This window comes from Candoia aspera, chromosome 13 (genome assembly GCF_035149785.1).
Source record: "Candoia aspera isolate rCanAsp1 chromosome 13, rCanAsp1.hap2, whole genome shotgun sequence".
In the NCBI taxonomy this organism is placed as follows: Eukaryota; Metazoa; Chordata; class Lepidosauria; order Squamata; family Boidae; genus Candoia; species Candoia aspera.
In genome coordinates this window covers 11,361,593-11,386,120 of record NC_086165.1, presented here as the reverse complement: position 1 = coordinate 11,386,120, position 24,528 = coordinate 11,361,593, and the positions used below count along the sequence as shown (strand labels likewise).

Here is a 24,528-nt window from a genome sequence, read left to right as displayed (position 1 = left end):
AGTAACAGGTTTCTATTCCTCCCCAGAGATAAATCTATTATGAGTCTAAATTCCTTAATAATGTTGCACAAAGCCAACTGAACTGTAAGCATGTCTTCCTTGTTCCTTCCCTTTTGTCTTCCCCATAGCCCACCTTTCTTTCAAGTCATCCAAACAGCGCTGAAGATGGACTTCTCCTGCAGTAATTAAGACATGCTCGCCTGTCTCTTGGATTAAAATCTGTACACATGGATCAGCTTGGTTTAAAAGCTTCATTCCTTTAACCAACTGAGGCATCTCACCTGGAAAGTCAAAAGCAGGCTCAAACAATACACTGCTGGAGTATTTCATTTGAAAGAATCATACAGTACAACAAGAGAGCTACAGAAAAGGAGAGCATAACCTGGAATGAAATTTTTTATTCTAAGTACAGAGTCATATCAAATCCATGACCGTCCTTTAGAATGAATGCCCTACATCCCAATGTAATCACAGCTTCCTTATCCCAGTACTTTTCCTACCACCTTTTTTCATTCTTGTAATTTTTTTCAGAGGTGCTTCCAATGGAAATACCCTCTTTAATAAAAGAGAGAATATTCTTACTTGGGTGTTTTGGCTCAACAGCAACGCGTACAATCGGTGTTGCTTCGAAGTTGAGTGGATTAAACGGCGGACAAGCTGGAGATGACGACAGGGTTGCTGATTTTAAAACAAACTCTTGCAAGCCACCTATTCCTAAAAGACATCAAAATGGGAATTCAAAATACATATTCCATAAATAGCAGTTCCCTTCGCTAAAGGCTACACAAAAACATTAAAAATAACACATGCCACATTTGAACTTTGATTATATATCCACTTTTATGATAGGCACAGCATGTACAGATCAGAGGAAGTGGGAAGCTGCAAAGCGTCTTTATGCAAAGAGACACACTGTTTCCTAAAGGCATCGTTACAGATAAGTGATAGGGAATCTCTGGCTTCCCAAATAGTGATGAACTACAACTCCCAGTATCCCTTACCATTGCCCAGGCTGGCTGGAGCTGCTAGATGTTGTAGTCCAACAAAAATCCAAAGTTCCCCATATTTGCAGCCAAGGGAGGCCATCCCATTACCAGGAGAGGGACAATGTTTCCTCCCCTAATGTAATGCTGTCCCAATTCCCATTAAAAAAATGTTTATTAGCCAATTTAAAGGGATATCTAGAGACACACAAGTTAGGCTAAATCTGTTCTTGGCTATGGTAATCCATCTCTGAATAAGGGGAAGTGTTATCCCTTCATTATATCTCTGTTTGCAGTATTTTTTCCTGCACTCAATATAATTTAGTGGAATCAGCCCTTTTTAAATATCTGCTTACCTCTCCTTTGGATTCCGTTTGCTAGAGTAACGCTCCCTTGACCAAAAATAGAAATCAGGCTATCTGTGAACATATTATAGGCATACACATAGTGCCTGATCCTATACATTCTTTTCTTTTTGTAATGTCACTAGAGATGGTATGACACTTAGACGTAGCCATCACTGTTAGGAAAAGAAGAGGATCTCTCTCTCTCTTGAGTTGATGCTGCTGCGGCTTATTTATGTATCTCTAACAATATACACTTCTCCATACGGCTACCATTCAATCCAATGGAGAAAGTCATGCTGACAAAACCAAGGCACTGTGATGAATTCAATGGAGTTTGTGTTTGCAATTGCTAGAGTTCACTTTCTAGCATCTGTCTGCCCTCCATCATCTGGACTGGCTTTTTGATGGTAGAAAAATACCTAGCAAAGACGCTCAGACCAAAGGTACAAATAAGACTCTTTCAGTTTTCACTGTTGTAGCCATATCTTTCATGTCTGATATGTACTGGAAAATACTTGCTCTCTATGCAATTCACGATTAAATAAAACAAGCTATAGAAACATTAGATTTTAGGATAATGTCCAGGGAGAATGTAATGGTTGAATTTTTCAACTATTCTTATATTTTACTTGCAAAACAAGCAGGCAGCTAATTAAAGTTGAATTTCCTAAGACCTGAACTTATTATTCTCAAAGCCTAGGGCTTCCTTTTGTAAACAGTTTCCTATGGTGTACATTTTCTTCCAAATGAGTTTATAACAGTTATTATCTTGCATTGACACTGCTATCAAGTCTAAAATACCAGTAATAATTGGATGGTACCAAGCACTACCCACAAGAATGGCATTTTAACTTTAACGAAGCTATTTAAAATGCTGTAAAAATTAACCAAAATGGAAATGAGAAAAGAACTCATACTTCCAGGCCACCAGCAACAGCATGAGCAGCCAGTAAATTACCTTTTTTCAATTTTTAGATTAAAAAGTCTTCACCACTGTGGGTGTATGAACAGATGGCATGAAACAGAACAATGGGAACAGCTCAAACATGCTTGTCATTACCATTCCTGGATGATATTAATAAGATTCATGTGTCACGCTGTCTAATTTTAATGGCAATTGCTCCAAAACAAAGTTTATTGACATGATTCTTTTCCAACAAAAACAATTCCTTGTTTCTTATTCTGGCTACATTAGGAGGTTTGTTTTTGTTTTTTAATTACACGATTTCTACTTCTAAATTCTCCCCAAAATGAAGAGATATGGATGAATATGAGTTTAGTTTTTGACCAGTTCCTTTTTTTACTTAGGCTTATTTCTTGTTTCTGCTTCATTTTGAGAATTTGTTTTAAAAAATAATTTTCTGTACTTTTTTGTGTGCAGTTTTCTTAACACTACATGCTTGGATAAAATTCTGCCAACATGTGTATTTTTGCATGCAATTTTCTCTCATATAATGCATTTGTACATTATTTCACTTAAGACATGCACTTTTTACATACACCAGTATACACATTTTTCAATGTATTTCAAACTGTGTCACAGAATCCAGGAAAATGCAAATATCAAAACATAACTGCATTCCACTTTGCATAATGGCTTGAGAAATGTTAATTACATTAAAATGCAAACCAAATATATATATTTTCCCCATCCTTAATGGTCAGACAAGAAGTGCACTTCAGCTTTAAAAGTCCCCTCCTCCCTACACAGATAAATAATTATAAAACCAGTGTGGTCCAGAGAGAGAGATCTTATCAATTTGTTAATAAATACAGAATCCCTCACTTGCTTAATGTGGGTGGGAGCCTGTGAGCTAAAAATGAATTTTCAGTTCAGTTTTAAACATCAAGTGAACATGTCTTTGTTTCTTTTGAGTTCTAAAAAAGCAGAGGCACTCAACTCATCTCGCAAAAGTCGAGATTTACTGAAGTTCTTAGAGGTGTTCGTATGTAACATTCCCTCGGAAATGGAACTAATCCCGAGATTATCAAGTTTTGTCACAGGGAGCCTTCTTAAATCAAGAAAAAGTTCTGCTTGAGCCTCCAAACAGATAACTAATGTCATATGTAGGCTGGCAAGGAAAGTCCTTATGGATGCAAAAAACGAAAATGAACCACGTATCCATTAAGTGAAACTGCAACACGGAAAACACGTCTCCTCATCTTTTCAGGGTTAAAACAATAACAGACAAACAAAAAGAGAAAGAGAGTGTCAATTTGGTATGTTTTGGAAACCCTTTAAGAAAAGTTATGAAATATTTATGTTAAAAAACAAAATCATAACAGTGCCCATAACTATTCAGGCTGGGTCTCAGATCAGTGAAATAAGAATTTTGACTCCAGAGCCCCCAGTATTATACAGCAATATGTCTAGGAGAGTAGTTCTAGTAAACATTTCATGAGTCCTCAAAATCCACCAGAGTTATCAGTGGTTGAGAAACACTGGTGTTTCTTGTATGCCTGTAGTATTTCCCATCTGGGGATGAGAACATGGAAGTGTTCTGTATGCATATTCACAGCCTGAGAAAAACAAGATGCATCAGTTGAAAAGGAACAACGATGGGAGAGGAGAACAAAGCCTACACCAGTGTAGTGAAAGGTGGCCTATGCCTGCTTCGCTAATGAAAAACCAAATAGGTGGCTGGAGATGCTAAGAATCAAATCCTATGAAGAGCATAGCTCATCTCAACAAGGGGAAGATGGTTACATTATCATTCACCAAAGCAAATGTGCTAATTTGAGAGGAGAAAGCCTTAGTGTAGAGATTAAAGTCCAATAAGGCTATCAGGTTCGTCATAGCTCAGGACTTTGGCAGTTGTAATGTAACACACCCGGAGAGCTCTATATTGGGAGAAATTGGAATGGTGGTTAAACTAGACTCTGCCTAGGAACTGTGAGTTCAAATCTCCATTAAGCCATGATACTCATTGATGGCTTTCAGCCAGTCATCACCTCCCAGCTAACCTACCTCATACCATACGGATAAGAGGAAGAAAAATAAAAGTTACGCCATCCTGAGTTTCATGGTCAAAGGATGGGATAGAATTAAACACTTACAAAAACCGAGTCTTCGTATAAAACATGGATGAAATTGCCAAAAAGCAGTGTATTTTAGGAACTTAACTGTGGATGTACTTTTTGCTTCTTTTACCTCCCATAATAGCTACAACGGATTTATCACACACATACAAAATTTCCCGTTATTATTTGTAAAATGCCCCAAACCACTGAGTGTCATACATAAATTTAAAAAACAGAAACCCAGCCTATAGGCTTGCAGTTTGCAGACAAGGCAAAAGATGTATCGAAGAGTGAAAGGTTAGTCAATGGTGTATCACAATCCCCTTCTTTTTTGTTTCTAAAGAGAAGGATCTTTCTTAGGCAGGTATACCTTGGTTTAATTTTTATTTTTGATGCTTGCCTGGCAGCTCTCTAGAAGTTTTGGACTCCCATTAGCTCTGAACACTTGTAATGGCTTGCAGGAGCTGACACAAGCCTAAAATAAATAAAAATCACTGGGGTTGGCAAAAACTGGCTTAAGATAGAAGGTACAAGTCATTCTGGGAAATAACTGCATTCGATTAGCTTCCTGTCCTGGTCCATATGGTGTCCCTGCTAATAATACTTGTAGACTGAGGACGACAGAGGAAGAACTTGCTATAAAACACCCTCTGCTTGTATCAATTCTGTTGAGAATCTTTTCCATCTTCTTGTTCTTCCAGCGTGTAGCATCAGCATCATCCAGTGTTCACGCTGGCTAATTTGTTTCAGTGCCTGGCTGCCACCAAAGGCTCCTCTGAAGCTAAATGTGTCTGGCTAATATTTTTGCTGACTAAACAAAGAGCTTTGCAAGAAGGGTGTCATGTATCAGCCACAAGCAGACAGAGGCCAGGCAGCATCTCTTCCAAGACAAAGAAGAAACTCTGGAAAGCAAATGTCGGCTTCTTTTCTCAACAACAAAAAGTCTCTCAATTTGCTCTTTCATTAACAAAAAAAGTAGAGAATCAAATAATCCCCCCTCCCATCTTACACTAGTTATCACAGTGATACAGCAATGATAAAATCTACTGTTAGGCTATAAGAACAGACACCAAATGAAATCAGGAAACTCCTACCCACACTCCCTCCAGTTATACAGGAAAATACAAAAATATAACAAAAACTACTGAGACGTAACACACCAGACACTTTGCAGTAAAGAATGCACCAATTGTGGATGCTGTTTTACTCTGGAACCACACTGCTTCACACAGTGCTATCTGCAGTCAAATAACCACTAATCTGAGATATATAGACGGATGGTGGACGCGCAAGAGAAGCAGAGAGAGAGGAGAGAGAGGCAGAAGGTTCACAAGTTTAGTGATAACAGAATTCATTAGCAGCATTCCAGAGAACTGAACTGTATGGTTAGTAGGATTTAATGTGGGCATTAATGGACATTACGCACATAGGTCTTCTGCAACTTTTATGTCTAATATATAGACATTTGGCAGATTATGTTGGAATCCTGAACTCCCAGGACAGTAATATAACCAAGCCTCTATCCATCTGCTAGAACTTCAGATTTAAGAAATGCCATTGGTTTAATGGAATATTAAAAATGGGTTGCAGGATCACTTCAAGCATCCTGATATCTAATCATAAAACTACATACATACATACATACATACATACATATGCACGCGCGCATGCCATCTCTGGAACACAACACTTAGGTTTCCACTATACTGTAGCTGTATTACAAAGATATATGTTGGTTCAAATCTATTGTTCCTTCTGCCAATACATAAATATGCCAGACTAGATCAACATTTGGTTCACTCATCACACTACGCCATAAGCCATGGTTTGCAAACCACAATGGCATCACACAGGATCACAAAATCAAACAAACAACATTATGGCGTATGTGTAAATCTAGTTCAAGACAAAGCCAAACTGAGTGTAAATATGAGAATTTCGATGCCAGAGTCTAAACTGACCCAGTTAGGTACTTAATATAAGCCAAACTCATTCCCATCAATCACATTAACTAACTGCACTGAAAGCAGGCAAGGAAAACAAACGCACACACAAAAAGAATACGGTCATCAGAAGGAATGCTACTGTAAAGTTAAATTCTATAGCTATCAATGGATTTGCTTGCAAGTACAGAATTTGTCAATAATTGCCTGGATAGGATTATCAGAATAAATAATAAGTTTACTTTAAAGATTCTGTCACATATTCTAAAACTCCAAACCAAGAAAGGTTCTTTTTAATTTAGTTTAATACCGTGCAGTATTCCAAAGTCAAATAACCTTGATGTTACTAAACATAGCTCTTCTCTTGCGCTTGCTTGCTTTCTGAATAGTTCTCAAAATTAAACAAAGCCAGCTTTCTGACTCACAGCCAAGCCAGTACAAACTCAAAAACACTTTCGCAATTTTACAGACATCATGAAGCAATATGGATTTTTTTTTTTTGGTTAAAGGTAAGTTTAAAAATATACTCTGCAGAGTTTCTTTAATCTAAGAAATTATAAATGTCCAATGCAAATCCTTTTGGGAAAAAAACCCAGGGTTTATGGAAGACAGAGCTTGCCCAGTTCATGCACCATAGGAAAACAAGAGTTACTACGCTCCAGTGGGCAAGTGAATCAGACCTGTCAGAGGGGTGAAATGTCACAAGATCTAACACCAGTGAGCATCTGCCAAGTCTCTTCCTCAACAGAATCCCCAGTTGACACTGCTTGATCATATTGCTTTTCCTCTTATTGTTACTCTCAGTTTACCCACCTTGTCCCTCCAGTTCAGAGGGAAGAGGTTTACAAGCAAGTGGGAATGAGTAAAAGGGAGAGCAGTCCCTACTGCTTAGCTGATCAATCTGCCCTTCCTTCCCTCCTTCCTCACTTCCCCTTTGGAAGCAGGAAAGATTAGGCAGGGAGCCAAAGGGCAGTGGACAAAGGTGGCTCTCAAGGACATCTTGCTCTTGACCACCCACGACTCTGCCATCAACTATGGTTTGGCCATAATACCTGGACCAGGTCTCAGGTTTAAAACACCAACAACTCCAGAACAGTCAGGAAATAAAACCATTATAATCTGAAAGATCTCAGAGTCTGGAGAAGGAGGATTTCAGCATTATAAATAGTATTTCACAGTGGCATACAGTCCCTACCCAAAGAAAGAATTTGCAGTATTAATACCTTCAGCAGTTTGTTTTGACTAATTACCAAATTGTAATAGGTAGTTTATGAAGATCTGCTTGCACAGACTGAATGGATTAGATATAGAAAACAAAAATAAAAAACACAAAACAGCTGTGGATGGGAAAGAAAACTACATGAGATGGCAGGAGCCAGTGTTCTGCGCTCTTGCTGCTGCCACTTTTGATGTATCTGACCAACTTGCTCTCCAGGTCCCTAATCAAGTTAGATGATGCCCTGGGGAGTCAGCAGCCAGCCACATCACGCCACTGAAATGCTTGTGGCCACAACACTCAAACTAAGGAGGATGACAGCTTTTCAAAACAGCAATCGTTGCCAATTGCTTCCTTTAAATGGTGTGATGTGGCCAAAACCACATCATCTTTGAGGTCACTTCAGTCCTTGGGACTTAGGTTAACAAGGAGAGCCAAGTGCCATACAGTCTGTGGATTTTTTTTTATTAAGCTTCTGATTACTTATTTTAATGCTGACATGGTTTAAAAGGAAAGCATGTGCATGCATTGGGGGAAAATACACATGTGCATGAGTTTCTGAAGACCAATCTGAAAATTAACCACTTTCAGAGAACATCCCCAGCAAGAGTCGTGCTTCAATGCTTCAATATGCTTCGATTAAAAGAGCAGTATTATTACCCTGAACCTCATCAATGCATTAAAGCATAAACTTTGTGATTTTAGCATCCCCTTCATCAGAGACTGCAATGGTTATTTAACTAACAAAGTAGCAAAATGGTACACAACCAGATTACATACTGGATAGGTCTGATGACAATCTTCAAACTCCATGAAAATTTTCAGATCAGACCTCTTGCTAGTTGGAAAAAAAAAAACCAAGAAAGCAAGCCTACTGATGATGGCAATTGCATTCTTACATAATTACTATATTAGGATTGTAAAAACATGGTCTGTTTAACTAGCCATGATGACATGATTCATATATAATATTAAGTTATAACACTAAGTCAGAAGCAAACAAACCACATTTTAGCTGAGCTGCATGTGAAGCACATCATCCTCTTTATCTTAATAATCCTCAATTCATTCAGTGAATCTCACAAGCAGTTCCATATCTCAGTTCTCAATTAAAAAGACAGGTTACAATACAATCCAGTGTTATTAAAATTCTGCAAATTGTATCTTCAAGTACAATGGTCAAGGTATAGTATTGTACTGTTAAAACCTTCAAAGGAGCAGCAGGTAAGCATTTGCAATGGTTTTGAATCTTTGGGGTACCACTATAGTTGCTCTAGAAAAAAAAGTGTTTTAAAAACATCTTTTTGCTTTTAGAATGTATATACCACCCTTCAAACTGAAGCTTTCTTGAAAAATAGAACAGTGCAATAATTTTTAATGAAGCAGGGTTATATCATGCTGCTGGCATTTTCTATTAATAGGTTGGCAAAAGGAAGGTTTTCCCAAATAACACATTTTTGGTACATCCGGGTTAAGTTTCTTTGTGACATTTTAGAATTATGATTGCATGCATACACACACACCGTGTGTGTGTGTGTGTATATATATATATATATAGAGAGAGAGAGAATCTATATATACTGTACAATACACTATCTCTCTGAATTGATATCTGCATATTTATGTGTAAAGGTGGAATGTACATTTTTATATGTATAATGTTGAGAATCAAAGCTTTTTAAGCAACACAGTCCTAACAAGTCTAGGGCAGCCTTCTTCAGACTGGACACCATACCTGCCCATTAAGTGATATGTTAAGAGGGAATCATACTAAGATAGTGGGGTGCCCCTGACAAAATCAAATTGCAATCTATTATAAATTCATTAAATAGATTACACTATTCTTCCCACGTATTTAATAAATTTTCCCTTCTGCCACATTGAAAGCACTGGCACTACAGGTGGGCAGCTTTGCATTACGTGAAACACGAAGAGAAGGATGATGAAAAACATCTACAAATAATCATTTCTAATGGAAGCTTCACCTCATCAAGCACCCACAACCTTTAGTTCGTCAACCCTTTTTTTCCTCATTTAGAAAGTTACTGGAATTAGAGGGAGAGGGAGATGAGGTTTAGGAGATCTTACATCTTTCATCCAGCACAAGGCAGCTTGAGAGATTCTACTGGAAGAATCAGGAAGGAAGTGAGCCGTTTTTGCATTCTCTGCTGCTTTCACAAAGAAATGTGGATACATTCTCCATCTCAAAGTAGAAGTTTATGTTGACAGAGCATGAATCTTGCGAAAAGTCCAGTCCCATAGAAGATGGTCAAGACCTCTTCTCTAGCACCCCAATAATCACACAAAAGCAGATTCTGAATTTGTTAGGAGTATTAGGAAAAACCTCTTCACTGTAAGAGCAATTTAATAGTAAATTAGCTGCTTTAATTATCCAAAGAAATGATTGGTTTTCCTTTACTGGATGTATGCAGTAAGGAGAGGCTGGACAGCCATTTATAGGGAACACTTTAATTTGAATTCCTGCACTGATAGGGGTAGACTTGATGTCCTAAAGAATCCTTTCCAACTTGTCTATGTGTGTGTGTGTTCTTAGTGTGATTTTCCCACTGCTACTTTTGCCTTCTGTCCAAAACATTTAGTCACTGCTTCCCTCTACCAATTGCAGAAAGGTGTGATGTGCACTAAAATAGAGGAGCTGTCATCACATTAACACATGTAATAGAAAACTTCCCCTGGCAAAACTAGTCATCAAAGCAGATTAAAATACCAGGCTCTGACAAGATACTTGCAGCCTTCTCTTTAAGGTGCCAGCATTACAAGAGTTAGCATTAAACTGGTCACAATAAGGATGGATTTTCTGGTGGGGAGGAAGATCACTCTATGTCCTTTTGGAAGATGAGACTGTACAGAATCTGGTCCATTCCCTTAATTTAAGGAACAGAAGAGAGAAAAAAAGGGGGGGGGGATGACATTTCTACCTACAGTATTTTTCAAGAAACAGCACTGACCATTTCTTAGAAAAGGGGTAGGTATCAGAACTAGAAAAAGGTATGTGTGATGCACACCCAAGGTGGCAGCCCCAAGGAAGGGAGAGTGGAGAGAATGTCAACCACCCAAAATAGAGAGCCAAACTACAATAATAAAACTACAATACCCTGCAAACAACACTGTTCATCTCCACAGAGTCTAACACCTGCTTCACAGCTGCCATCAGATAAGGCTGCCCTGAACTGCCAACCTTAGGAGTCCAACACGTCTAAAGAATACCAGGTTAAAGAAGCCTGCCACAGTCTGTGGATGGGGGCCATTTCATTTTTTTTTAAAGGAACTATTCAAATTCAGAAGGGCAAGATGAGGAGCTTTTATTAGTGATGCTGACTGAATGCAACTTCCATGTTTAGGAAAAGTCTGCATCTCCACTTGCATAGCAGGAAACAATGCTTTATATCCTGTTTAAGGGCTTCTCGGTTGCAACAGGCAGTTGGATCCGATTCTCAGTCTGATGAAGCAGGGCTCTTAAAAGCTGCAAAGATGGTATGACTGGAAAGCAGGCACAACAGACACGTGTCTTGCTTTTATTGAAGAAAGGTAGGATATACTTTTTTTCCCCCAAAAGACACAGCCATATATTTCCAAATTTACTGGTGGTTGAACTTCATATGACAGTACCAAACAAGGAGTGCAGATAAACCTAAAAGCCTTCAAGCTGGCAGTGAAACCTGACAAAGCAACAGCTTTAACTGCACAGAGACAATGCCCAAACACACTTAAAAAAAAAAAGCAAAGGCCACCAAAATGTGCTGTTTTAACATCCACCCAAAAGAGGGAGGAGATGGATGACATTCAAATGCGCATGATAATGCTGTATTTTTCATTTTTCAGCCCCAAATATTAGACCTAAGGATGAACTGGAAGGTGAAGGGACAAGAAACAAAGAACGATGAACAGTGCTAGCAAGAGAGTGATTCGGGACATCCAATCACAACACAATTATAAGCCTTCAAGCCTGCAGTGGGGACAGCCTAACACAGTAAGGTTTAATTGAGTGCTCTTCGTTTTGTGACCAACGGCTAACAAAATTATCCCCTTTTAACTGAGTTGTAGCTTGGCTTCCTTTGTTCCCACAGTCTGTTGTTTTCTTCCCTCTGCATAGCGAGTCCCTGAAAAGGAGTGCCCTCTTCTGCTCGTCCGCCTGTCCATCTAAGCAGAGATGCATCATAAAGCTGGAATGGCCTCAAGCCAGCTTCTTTTAATAATCAAGCTACTGAATCACAACGTGCAAAATTAGCCCAAATGTTTGCACAGAATAGTTCTAAAACAAAGGAGGACAGGAAGCTGTGGGGAAACACTGCCACTACTAGGCTTTGTGGAGAAGGTGACAATGAAGACACTGGCATCCACCCAGCCCAGAGCCATTTTAAAATGGAAATTCATGCCTTCTGATGCTCTTTTCACTAAAGGGAGATTATTATTAAAAGCTCCCTGGCTGTCAGAAGAAAAAACATCCAAAGATGTGTATTAGATTTCCTGTATTATGTAAACTGTATTAGGGAATGGACTTTGTAAAATGGTAACTACTGAATACAAACACACACGCAAACAGTGTTCTTTTGTAAAACTTGGGAAATATAGATGAGCAAGGGCAAAAGTAATGGTAAGTCAAACTACTTTTGTATTCTTTTCAGCTTTTATCTCCTGAAAAAAATACAACTCCATCAACAAATGAGCAAACGTGTGGCACAACTGCCAAGGAGATATTTTTGGTATCCTTGCAAGCATCACGTTATTGGGCATAGTGATGGCTATACCCACTCGCCTGTTTGCTGGTTCTGCCTAGGAGGATTAGAGAAAGACACTGTCAAGGACAGAATGACAAGGTTTCAAAGGGTCATGCGCTGAGTTCTGTGATTATAACTGAGTGATTTGAGATTTTACATGGTCATTAAAAAAAAAAAAACAACACCCAGAATCCCTGGGCTGCAAGCAATACCGAAATTGAGGGAGGATCAGCTTGTGGTATGTCACAAAGAACTGAGAGAAATCTGCAAGTCCTTTTACTGCCTAAACGATTCTTTTGGATCCCAGTCGCTTTAAGAGATTAGGGCTGCTATCTATATGTCTTCACAGATGTTGTGGTGGTTTAGTCTCTTCTCTGAGCAGCCTAAGGAACAGGCCATGATCCAGGGGAGAAACGTGACTGGCATGCAGAAGGGGCGAATCTGCCATCCTCCAGATACTGCTGAACTGCACATTCCAGCATTCCTCACTATTGTTTTTGCTGGCCTGGCTGCTGGAAAGTGTTGTTGTCACCTGGAAGGCCATAGGGACTCTCTTCCCTGCACCAGGTTAAAAACATCATGGGACTTCTACCTGAGGCATTGGAAAGCCACAGTAGATAGGGTAGGCAAGCTACTGTGGTCTTTATTCAGCGCAAACACAGCTGTGCGTATGACACCCTACTATAGTAATTCAAGGCTAGGCTCGCACCTCTCACTAAGTCATAATATGACTTTTTTGGCTGTGCAAGTTCTGTGAACAAAGACACCTTTGTTTATAACCTTGTGCCTAGTATGAACATTGAGCACTTCGGAAGAAAAGTGAGATGAAATAAAATGTCCCCAAATTCCGCTAGAGCCCAAGCAGAGAATGATGATGACAATAAATAATAAAGAAAGCAGCAAGGTACACGTTCTATAATGAAACCAAATGTGATTTTAAACTTCCCCACAGCCGCACAGGATTAAAATCAATTTTATGTTGAAATTATTTTAACAATTTAGGGAGAAAAGTATTTACTTTGACTAAATTGAATAAAATAATCACTGGAGGAAAGAAAGATGCTCCAGGCTAAACTGCTTCCAAAACACAAAACTGTTCCCATAAGTTTCATTGCTCAATTTCTCATCCTCACAAGCTTTTTAATGCATGTGTTTTAAGAGAGAAAATTAAATTACATTTTTTTAAAAAAAATTCACCCTGAAGATACCAAACCATCACTGTAAAATGTGCCTTTTCTGTGTTCACACTACTCTCTGCCTGAAAAATGGAAAATACATTGTACACTAATTAGGTTTTGTGTCAGTCTCCAATGTCTGGCTTCCTAATCCTAATTTTTGCAATTATTGCACAATCTGCAATAAAAGCAGTATGAAGGAATGCAGCATCACAGCAACAGGGAGAACATACTGCTAATTCAGTGTTTCTCAACCTTGGCCACTTTCAGATGTGTGGACTTTGACTTCCAGAGGCTGGCTGGGGAATTCTGGGAGTTGAAGGCTGCACATCTGAAAGTTGCCAAGGTAGAGAAACACTGTGCTAACGTATGTCAGCCTTCGCCAACTAGCATTTTCCAGAAGTTAGGATTAGAAGCTCCCAGAATTCCAAGGCACCACCTCAGAATTTATCATTTTGACAATACTGAGATGTAGCGAGGTGGAGCTATCCAGGTCCAAAGCAGGGAAATAAATCCTGTTTTTTCCCCCTCTGCTGGAGCTGCCTACAGGTACAGCAAGCACACCTACACCAGATCCAAAGCAATTCACTGCTTCAATTTCAAATAGGTGTACATCCCTACTGTAAAGTGTAAATGTGTTTTTACACTTTCTCCAGATGCGGTGGATTTGAAAAAACAGGAAAACTATGTTGTACGTCAGGCCAAATTAATTTTTCATGGATAGAGAGCAAAATTCATAAGTCTGAAATGTTCACAACATTTAACCTTAATATACTTATAAATAATGCAGTCAGTTTTGTCCAAACCAGAACAACTGTTCCGTGCCCAAGAATATCCCCTCACCATGCCATATGTTCATTATGTATTAAGGCCAATTTTCTTCTGAATGTACTTAAAAATGACGTGATTTATTTGAAGTGCAACATTTGAAAACATTGATGAAATGATTGTTTTGGCAGTGGCTGGTGGGAAAGGGCAAAAAAGAGGCACATAATGGAGCAGCAATGCGACAGGACCAGAGTACAGAGATGCAGGGGAAAGAAATATGAATCTATCCCTCTTATTAATGGAAGTTAAGGAAGTCGCCAACAGGCATCTGTACATTTTCAAGAATTTTCCATAACCATAAATAAAATTTAAGATAGTGTGTATGTGTGTTTTACAAAAAGAGATGAAAGCCAGTTCCCAAGGTTGTCACATTCTAGTGGGCAAATCTATGGGTGATAGGTCCATGCTTTCTACTTAAATTTATCAGGTTTGTCTACTGCCTGATACCAGAATGATCTCCATTGTTGTGAGATCTGTGTTCAGCAATACCTTAAACTGGGTCAGTTCAAGGGAACAAACAAAAAAATAAGAGAAAACAAAATATATGGCTGACTTCCTATTTTTTAAAGGACCAATGTTGGTTTGTTTTGTGAGCTCTGTGGTCTTAAGTGTATAACTTGAAGTCACGCCAAAAAGTTGATAGAACCTAATGCTGGCAATCTCCTGAAATATTTTTTCTTAAGTCTATGACTAGTAAGAATTCCCTTAACAGTCCCTTCCTGCCATTTTGAATTTGCTGCCATCTTGTCCAGTGAAGTGCTTCAAAGCACTTGAAACCTTATATCCATGTATTATTTCATCTGAGTTGATCACATAAAACTATTGCTAGATGTGGTTTTTGAAATTTCTTGTTGCTAGCTCAACATAGTTACCTTTACTATTTGCTATAGCTATATGGAACCACTATTCAGAAGCAACAAGTTACCAACTATTGCTGAGCAACAACAGCAACAGCTGTAGTCTTCATGCTCCATTTATGGGCTTCCTGGAGATATCCAGACAGTTAACTTGCTGTGGATAACAGGCTGCATAACTGGATGGGTCAATGGTTTCATCCAACAATGCTCTTATGTCCTCCTAACTTAGGAACAGAACAAAGGATTGGACTACAAAGACAGGAGGAAATTTGACTGTCAGTGGCTGAATTACACATATGGAAATATTGTGCACATAAGCCTTCCACTAGAACAAAACCCAAAACTTATTTGTGCTGGTCTGGGGCTCACTAACAGAAGTAGTTGTTTATATTTGTATACTGAGTATAAAAAAGAAGTTGAGCATACTGTACAAAATTACTTATTTATTTATTCCACCTTGATTACTATTATAAATAACTCAAGGCAGGGAACATACCTAATATTCCTTTCTCCTCGTATTTTCCCCACAACTACAACCCTGTGAGGTGAGTTGGGCTGAGAGAGAGGGACTGGCCCAAAGTTACCCATCCTAACAATATACAACCATCTTCTCCATATCTGTCACCCAAACTGTTAGTTGTTCTACCTCCCTTTCCTTTGTAGAGTTACTACTTAAATAAAGTAAAGGTCCACCCCCCAAAAGCCACATTCCAAATTTTGTATCAGAATTAAATGTTAAGAAAGATGGACCCTATGAAGACAAGAGACTTGACTGTGAATTAGGAATCCTGATGGTCTGAATCTCACTAGCCTGCCCCAAGCTTATCAAGATACCTTAGGTAAGACACTGTATCAGCCTCATTCCCCCTAGGAGGCCAATAAAATTTGCTTATTCTATCAACAACCATCTAAAGTAACAAGAGACCGTGGCTAGCTTCTTCTTTATAACAACCCCCACTTTGAAATGATGATTTGTTCTTGGCTGACAAATCCTGGATTCTTTTAACCATGACTTGCTTTGACTCAGTTCAGAATCCCTTGTTTCCTTCCCCTTATTTTTGCAATAGTCCATTTCTTCTGGGTAATGGCAGAAGAAATGGGTAAACAAAAACTGACCATGAAAGGCATAAATACCTTGCTTGCTTAAAAGACCAACCCTGTCTGGTTCAACACAATCCAATTACAACAAATCTTGGCTTAGCATCATGTGCAGATGCAGCCACTATGGAATTTCTTGAATATATTATATAATTACTGCATTTATTTTGCATGAAGTTTAAACACAGAGGAAAGGAAACTGTAAAATAATACAGGATTTAGAATCCAAAATAATGATATTAATTGTGCAACATGTAAAAATTGTCCACATGGAATGTAATCAGTCCAGATTTACCCAGACCATCAAAGTGAGAACCCTTTGCTGGTAGCAACTGTTGCACAAGAAGAATAAATACTTTCTCAAATTTGGAAGAAAGAAAATGGCAGGCCTTCCACATAAAAAATACCACTGAAAGGTTACAGCGTGTCTTATGCAGAAGGAATTAAACTTTGAAAATGTTTGGATCTCTTAGCTGTGAAAACAACAGCAAATCCATGGAAGACGGAACACAATTAAAAACAAATGTTTCTATTCAAAATCTGACACTGAATCAGCATTAAGCTTCCCAAAGGTCACTGGCTGGTTTTTTTTTATTCATCCTTAACGCAGTTACCATTTACAGATGTTTTACATTTTGGAGACCGATACACACACATACCACAAGCTGGGATGTCTAGTATCTCTCCCTGCAAAATAAGAATTGCATTCCTCTTTTCCAGTGGCCTAGTTTCTTGCTGTTGCTGCTGCTTCCTCCTTTACTTCCCCTTCTTTTAAAGATATTGTTGTGCAAAAAATACACAAGAAACACTCGGTGGAGTGACGGAACTGATTCTCTTTCCCAAAAGACAGCTCCAGATGAGGTGCTTGGAGCCACCTGTGGCTTAAAAAGGAAAAAGACTTCCTTGAGTCAAGTTCATGTTCTGGTGATGTCATGAACATAACTTGGAAGCATTATGGAAATAATTTGCAATTTTTTCCTTGGAGGGCACTTTTTTTCCCCATTAACCTCCCGTAATAGCTTATATCCCTGGGTTTTCCTAGTGGTTTCTCATCCGAATATTAACCTGGTCCATAGTTGCTTAGCTGTGGGGAGATTAGCCAAGATTGGGATACATACTGCCATTTGCATATGCAATTATGTGTGAACCCCTCTATTATTCTCTTCCGGGAAAGAGAATCAGTTCTGTCACTCCACCAAGTGTTTCTTGTGTCATTTTTGCACAACGATATCTTTAAAAGAAGGGGAAGTAAAGGAGGAAGAGGAGGAAGCAACAGCAACAGCAAGAAACTAGGCCACTGAAAAAGAGGAACAGTTCTGCAATATGATAACCTCTGTGTAAACTATTAAATACTGCAAATAGGACAGTAAATAAATATGATACCCAGACTGTTCAACATTCTCAGATATAAAAATGATTTGATTTTAATCTGTTGCTACCCTACCAAGTTCTATTTTATTTGGAACTTGCCAAGGCTCTATCTAACAGAATAGAAAGGGAACGGAACCAGGACTTTAGGAAGTCAGGACATGAATCTGAGCTGAACCCTAACCCTCAACAGCTTTTCCATGTTTGCTGCCTAGCATCCAAGATACTACTTGTAATTCAACACGTGGCATGCAGCCATTAAGACTAGTTGCCATCAATAAATATAAAATATGTGGCTGCATTCAGTACTACAGTATCAGAATAGAAGCATGCTTGCATCTTCACTCCCACAGTGATTTAGCACATTGTCCTTAAACACAAGAACACGTTACCTGCAAGATGCTTCCAAAAGCCTCAGGCATAGCTGTCCAAGGCCCTACCAAGTTTCACTACCAAAGGATAATGTTTAAAGTAATTTAAAAATTTTGCAAAGCTGGGCTGTTTTGGTTCTGACTTCCACCACCATTTCTTCATCTTGACTCCCCCCGCCACTATTTTTTGGAATGAGGCTTGCAGGATGCCAGAAAGAAAGGTGCAAGCCCTGCTTTGAGTGAAAGCCTCTTTGAAGCATGAATGCCTACGCCAAACCAGGCTCTAAAAGATTAAACTACAAAGCATCTTTAAAATCTTGGTCTTCGGGAGATGCAAGAAGACAATCGATCACTTATCAGGTCTCACAAATCCAAATTCCAGCCAGAATATCAAGTACACATAAAAAAAAACCCCCACCAAAACTCAGAGAGCCATTAAAAGCACAAAGTTGCCCCCAAATACCTAATCAAAACCAGTTTTGATAAAATACAATCATGCTGATATTCATAATTTTCTCCAGCACTGATGAAAAGAAATGAGAATCACATGGTTTCCAAGGCAGCATTCTCAAATCAAACGGGTTTTGGGGGAAAGACATCTGGAAGGGATTTCAAGTTTCCATGGTAAACAAGGAGTTGGAAGGTAAATTTAGTTTCCCACATCTTTTAGAAGGAAGTACAAACCTATTTCTAAAATACATAAAACAGAACAATAGACATGGGAAAGTAGTACACAATTCACATTAAGTATATAAGGAACTAGATCACTTTCAGTGTGTGTGCTAACATTTAGCCAAATTTAGAAAACGTTTATTTCTTCTCTGTTTAATAACTGGTTATGTCAGCCTTCTCCACACTGCCGTCCTTCGGACACATTAGGACTACAGCAACCAGAATTCCCAGGCAATACAGCCATATTATGGGGGAACCTAGGTTAGATAGCAAGCAGCTGATTCACTTTGAAACCAGCTCCAGTTATTTAATCACATGCAAAGTGCTATTACCCTTTGGTAATGAGCATTTTAATTACTGCTTTTAATTATTTGGTAACGCTGTATATTGTCCTGTTTAATTTTATTATAAGGATTTCTTTGCTAAAACATGTTGGAAACCTTTCTGGCTAAGGGACAGTAGAGATATTTATCATATCCATCCAAATACAGTTTTCAACCATGAAGTGTGTGAGTATCATTAGGCATGCATGGAGAACTCTTATCATGTACATGTGATAGTCACAGAAGGCACCATAGAAAAGTAAATTCACCTACCAAGCACATTCCCCGAAGGCACTTCCTGTAATTCCTCAAGCTCCCTCCCCATTAATAAATAGAGATTTTCCAATGTGCAGCAAGCTAAATGAGGCACTGATGGCAGGGAATCAGCAGGAGAACTTCCCAGAGGAAGCTAAAGGGAAGGGGAGAAAAAGTGTGTTACTCAATGATTGTTGTTTCCTAGCAAACTTCAACATAGTCTTTCCCAAAGCAAGTATAACTTACATGAACAAACAAGTGTATTTTCTGAGTTTTTATTCCAAGTTCCAAGAGAAAAGGAAATACTGTCAACATTCGGAGAGGCCATAAGCATTAGTCGAAGCCCACCCAAAGGTCTAAGACCTAACAGTAGATTGTATTCTCACTCCTATGCAGGAGAAGAGAGAAACTGTGCAAGTGAGGGATGTAACATTAAAGATTTTTTCAAATCAAGTTCAACCCATGATGAACATCTTGGATATATACAGGGCATGTCACTTCCTTGGCAGCAAATATGAAAGTGGTTGGCCACTGCCTTATCTTGAGATGCTTTTTCAATTTTTCAATCAACTTTATAGCCCTGAAATATCCTGGTGGTTTCCCACTGAAGAACTAGCAAGGCCTAATCTTGCTTAGTTCTTTGAGATCAGCCAAGATAGCTAGGTGCTGTCATGGGCAGGGAACCCATGAGCAAATACTTTTGGGAGAGAAGAGAAAAAAGGAGTATTTTACATTTTCCAGAGGCTTAACATCCATTTTACCCCTTACAATCCCCCCAAACTTCCCTTCAAAACAGGTCCTGACTTTACCTACTTTTGGAGCATTGCCCTCAATGCGTTGGAAAGACAGTGCACTCCTGATGTAGTTCCAAGTCATCACAAATAACATGGATTCTTACTTTAATGTTCAGTCATTCTTTAAAAGGTGGGAAAAAGCTGACTTCGCCCTAATAGGGCAAGCCGAGGTATGCATACTATCTCTGCAGCTTACCTTGTGCAGTGATTCAAGAGGATCATATTTTGGTCCGAGGACAAAGAGCTTCTGCCCCCTTTTCACAACACCACTGAACACCCTCGCAAAAGCAATGAAAGCTTCCTTGGTTTCAGGCTCTTGATTCCCAGCAGCTGTGATCATGGTCTCTGACTGAGTAGTGGGCAGCTGGCTATCCCCTGATGGAGAAATAATATTCCATGTTTATGTACTAGATACAAGAGTACATAAAATACTATTAAAGGAATCAAAGAAATCTTCTGATATGCGGCCACATTCACTACCCGCATATTTGGATCCCCCTGTGAAAAGATACCCTTTCCATCTAAGGCATGCGGGCCAATGAGAAGCTTTTCATTAACCTGATAAAAAAGTTGTATTTAGGGTACATTGGACTCCCCAAAGAATGTGTCTGGAAGGATGGCCATCAGATTTTTTTATGCTGGAGGTGTAAGAAATTTGAGCGCCCACTGACACACATGATATGGTCATGTGATTATTTAGTATCTTTTTTGGGGATTGTGTATTAATAGATTTATGGGGAAATCCTTAAATGTTAAAGATGTTAATGTAATGTTGAATTATATACCAAAGCTTTGGAATTCATTTATCAGGAATTGTGGTTGTATTGAGCATGGGGGGGGGGGGGGATGACAAAAAGAAGTATACTCAGAAATTGGAAAAGTGATGCTGTTCCAGATGTCAAGGAACGGTTGTTGGAAATGTGTGATCTGTATTTTGGAAAAGGCAATGTTTTCTACCAATCAAAGGATGCAGCATTACGTGTTATAATGGCAGAGATTTTGTGGTATCTTACAATAATAACTTGTATTGCTTACATTATAGTACTGAATTCACTGGTAAGCCAGTAACTACTGATAAGTATAAAATATAAAATAGATTTTTTCTTCTTCTTAGTTTGTATCTTTAATTTTTTTAATTTTGGGGGGGAGGTAAGATTAAAGATCGTTTTGTTAAAAACAAACATATTAAATTAAAAAAAACCCTGAAAAAAAACCTGGTTTAAGCTTGTGTAGAAAATAGGGACATCATACAATATATTTCTACAATTTCCAATGCACTACAATTTCCAATCCAGATCAGTGAAGCAAATTCAGTACAGGACCAGTTACACGCTACTGCCTACATTTAACTGCTGCCACAATAATGTGAGGTAAAGTAGATTTCTCTTTCCTCATGCATGCTGCAAATGAATTTTACAGTGTTCACTCACAAATAAGTATCCAGGGAGGTTCAACATGGGAAACAAAAAGACAAATTATTGGCAAGCACGATTAACCATCTGCTTGGTAAAACAAAAGGGGCTTATTCTCACAACCACTTCAAAGGGTTGCTGGAGAGAAAACAGGCTACCCAAAATTTACTTCTAGCAGCTCACTGCCATGTGCCAGATTCAGCTGTTGACCGCCATCACAATGTATTTATACATGCAGCAATGTGTTCCAAAGCCAGTTGGACCATAGTGAGAACTTACGACTAGCAGAGAACTGCCGCCAGCTGCCTCCTAATTTCCAGATGTGTGGACTTCAGATCCGATACAGAAGTTGAATCTCTTTCACACATACTGCCAGAGTGCCCTCTATTGTAACCTTTTTACCCCTAGGTGACCAAACTTCAGCTATTTCTAATAAAGTTGCTAAATTTTTAACAATAGCCATGGCTTGCCTCCCTTATACTATAAATTGCTTCAGATGTTTCTGTATAAGTTTTATTTTATTTTTTATTGTTGCTTTATATTTGATGTGTTGAAATATCTTCTTTTAAATATTGGTCTTGGACACAAATAAATATAACCAGAATTCCGGAGTGTGCATGGCTATTGATGAGAATCCTGGGAGTTGAAGTCCACACAGCTGGAAGTTGCCGAAGTAGGGAAACCAATGGAGGTTCTAAGTGCTCACACTGAAAGAGCTGAAGTGCTTGACTTTGACAGTGCAAATAAAGATCTTGCTAAATCTGCCCATGCAACCCTCTTGGTTTTTTCCAGAACTATAGCAAGTAAATGGAGTAATCATTACTCTCTGGGTTTCAGCCTACATCAAGGCAAGAAGGCTCTATTTCAAAAGCTTTTCCAAGTTCTACTCTTATGATAATACTTTTTTCCTTCCTCTGCCAGAAACATTTCAGCAATTAGCCCACACAGTTTGAAGAAACTTCACCTAACCTTTCTGTTCATTTTGATGGCCTTCACCTCCATCTTACCCCTCACCACCAAGGTTTTGATAACTCCCAAGCTTGAGCTTCTCATGCTGTTTCTTAACTAACGTCTCTGTAGCCATTTCCTGAGGGCTGCTTGCTACCTACAAAATGTCTAGGACAGGTGTGGGAAACCTGTGGCTCTCCAGATGTTCTTGACTTGCAACTCTTAGCAACTCTAGCCAGTACAGTCCATGACAGAGAGATGCTAGAAAGCAAGTCTTAGCAAGTTGTCTGGAATGGCTACCAAAGAGAATTCATTTTTCTGATTACCTAAAAAGGATAGAATGGCAAGTGATTGCATAAAACCTCTTCAGTGAATGAGGGAAAAAGGAGATAGCATGTCTTTTAAGATTTTGGGGGAGCAGAGGGGAGAGCTGGAGAAGGGCCCTGCTTTCCCTTCCACATTTTAGATATTCATATGGAAGCAAATGAATTCCAAACAGCTCTTCATTTGGAACACCAAAAAGGGCAGGACCAATCCTGATCCTTCTCTTACCTCGATTCTCTTCTGCCTCTGAAGTTTGGTCGATCAAATTTCCTCCAATCCCGTCAGATGCTGACTCTTGCTCTTGAGCAGTCACCAACTTTTCAGCACGCCGCTGCCTCGCACGCTCATGCCTTTGGGCTATTTCTTCTTGTGACAAAGGCCTGCATATCATTGGGAACACTATTAGATCTTTGAAAGACGACTTTAGCCTCCTGATTGCAGATTTACACATTAGCAAGGGCAGTTCAAAAAACCAAATCATTAATGAGTGGCCTGCATAGGCTGATATAACTTTAATAAAGCTATTGGGTCAACCACTATATATGCTGACCTACATTAGTTCTTACAGTCATTATTATTGATTTTGCCAACCTGACAGTTCTGGTTAGCAGCCAGCATGTAGCAAGTAGAAGAAAACTGAGGTTAATTCATTAGTTTAAAAATATTTTTTAATTCACCACCAACAAAGAATTTTGTTCTTCCTTTACGACATCAGTCATTCATTTAATTGCTCTGGAATGTCTACATCTTAATTATAGTCTGGTTAGTACCTGGATAAGAGACATTCAAGAAATCCAAGGGCTAGTCTAGGAAGTCAAGAAACAAAACACAGCCACTCCCCCCTCCCCTCATGTAAATACTGTTGTCAAGAAAACAACATGAATGTGTTAATGCAGTTGATCTCAATCCAAGGGAGCCTTTATGTTTATATATAACAGAAGTTATATCCTGTTTCCATTCATAGTTTTATCAAGAAAGAAAATAAATAAATATACACATCGCTAACATAAAAAATGGCAACCTAGTCAGGAAATTTTTTCTTTGCAATTGAATAATCCTGTGGCTATTAAGCAAGCCCCCCTCAACTTAAATATTAATTCCATGCATTTTGGCTGAATCAATATGCAGATTTTTAACCCTGAAAACAAAGGCTGTATTTCAATACAATTGCAGCAGCTGCTGTGCTTTACTTTACTAATTTTATAAGTGCTACCTATAAAGAAAAAAAAAAACAAGTTCTGGGAGGATGTGCTATTCAACAGAGCTCTTGCTCACTAAGAGATGAAGCTGATCAGGTCAATGCCAGCCATCAAAGCAGTACAATACCAAGGTCAGGGCCTTGTTAGTGTTGCAATGTAGGGAGCCCTTTAATGAAAATGTCTGTCGGTATTTATTCAAAAGAGATGGCATCACGATCACTGAGTGCTATGTGCTCTCAACAGCTATTTTTTTAAAGATTTTTTTAAAATCCTGCCTCTATTATTTTTATAAATAATTCAAGGCAGGGAACATATCTAATACTCCTTCCTCCTATTTTCCCCACCACAACAACCCTGTGAGGTGGGTTGGGCTGAGAGAGAGTGACTGGCCCAAGGTCACCCAGCCGGCTTTCATGCCTAAGGTGGGACTAGAACTCACAGTCTCCTGGTTTCTAGCCTGTTGCCTTCACCACTAGACCAAACTGGCTCTATTCATTTTGAATTGCCACATCATGCCAAGAGTTTTGTTTCTTCACAATGTTGTTTAAGATCACTTTAAAAGAACATCTTTTTAGGGACTACAAGATTGTAAATACAAGCATTCAAGAAAAAACACACATGCCAGCAATTGGGTTTGAGATAGGTAAATAGGCTG

At 38.8% G+C, this 24,528-nt stretch overlaps 1 protein-coding gene across 1 annotated transcript in view; it reads right to left on the bottom strand.

Moving 5' to 3' along the window:
* Positions 1-24,528, bottom strand: part of EFL1 (elongation factor like GTPase 1) — a 52,185-nt gene that overhangs the window by 9,499 nt on the left and 18,158 nt on the right. Inside the window, exons 13-17 of the mRNA XM_063313860.1 lie at positions 22,903-23,054; positions 20,187-20,365; positions 19,215-19,350; positions 583-714; positions 134-281 (exon numbers count right to left, since the gene is read on the bottom strand). Of these exons, the coding sequence (XP_063169930.1) occupies positions 134-281; positions 583-714; positions 19,215-19,350; positions 20,187-20,365; positions 22,903-23,054 (747 nt within the window). The remainder of the gene's footprint in view (positions 1-133; positions 282-582; positions 715-19,214; positions 19,351-20,186; positions 20,366-22,902; positions 23,055-24,528) is intronic.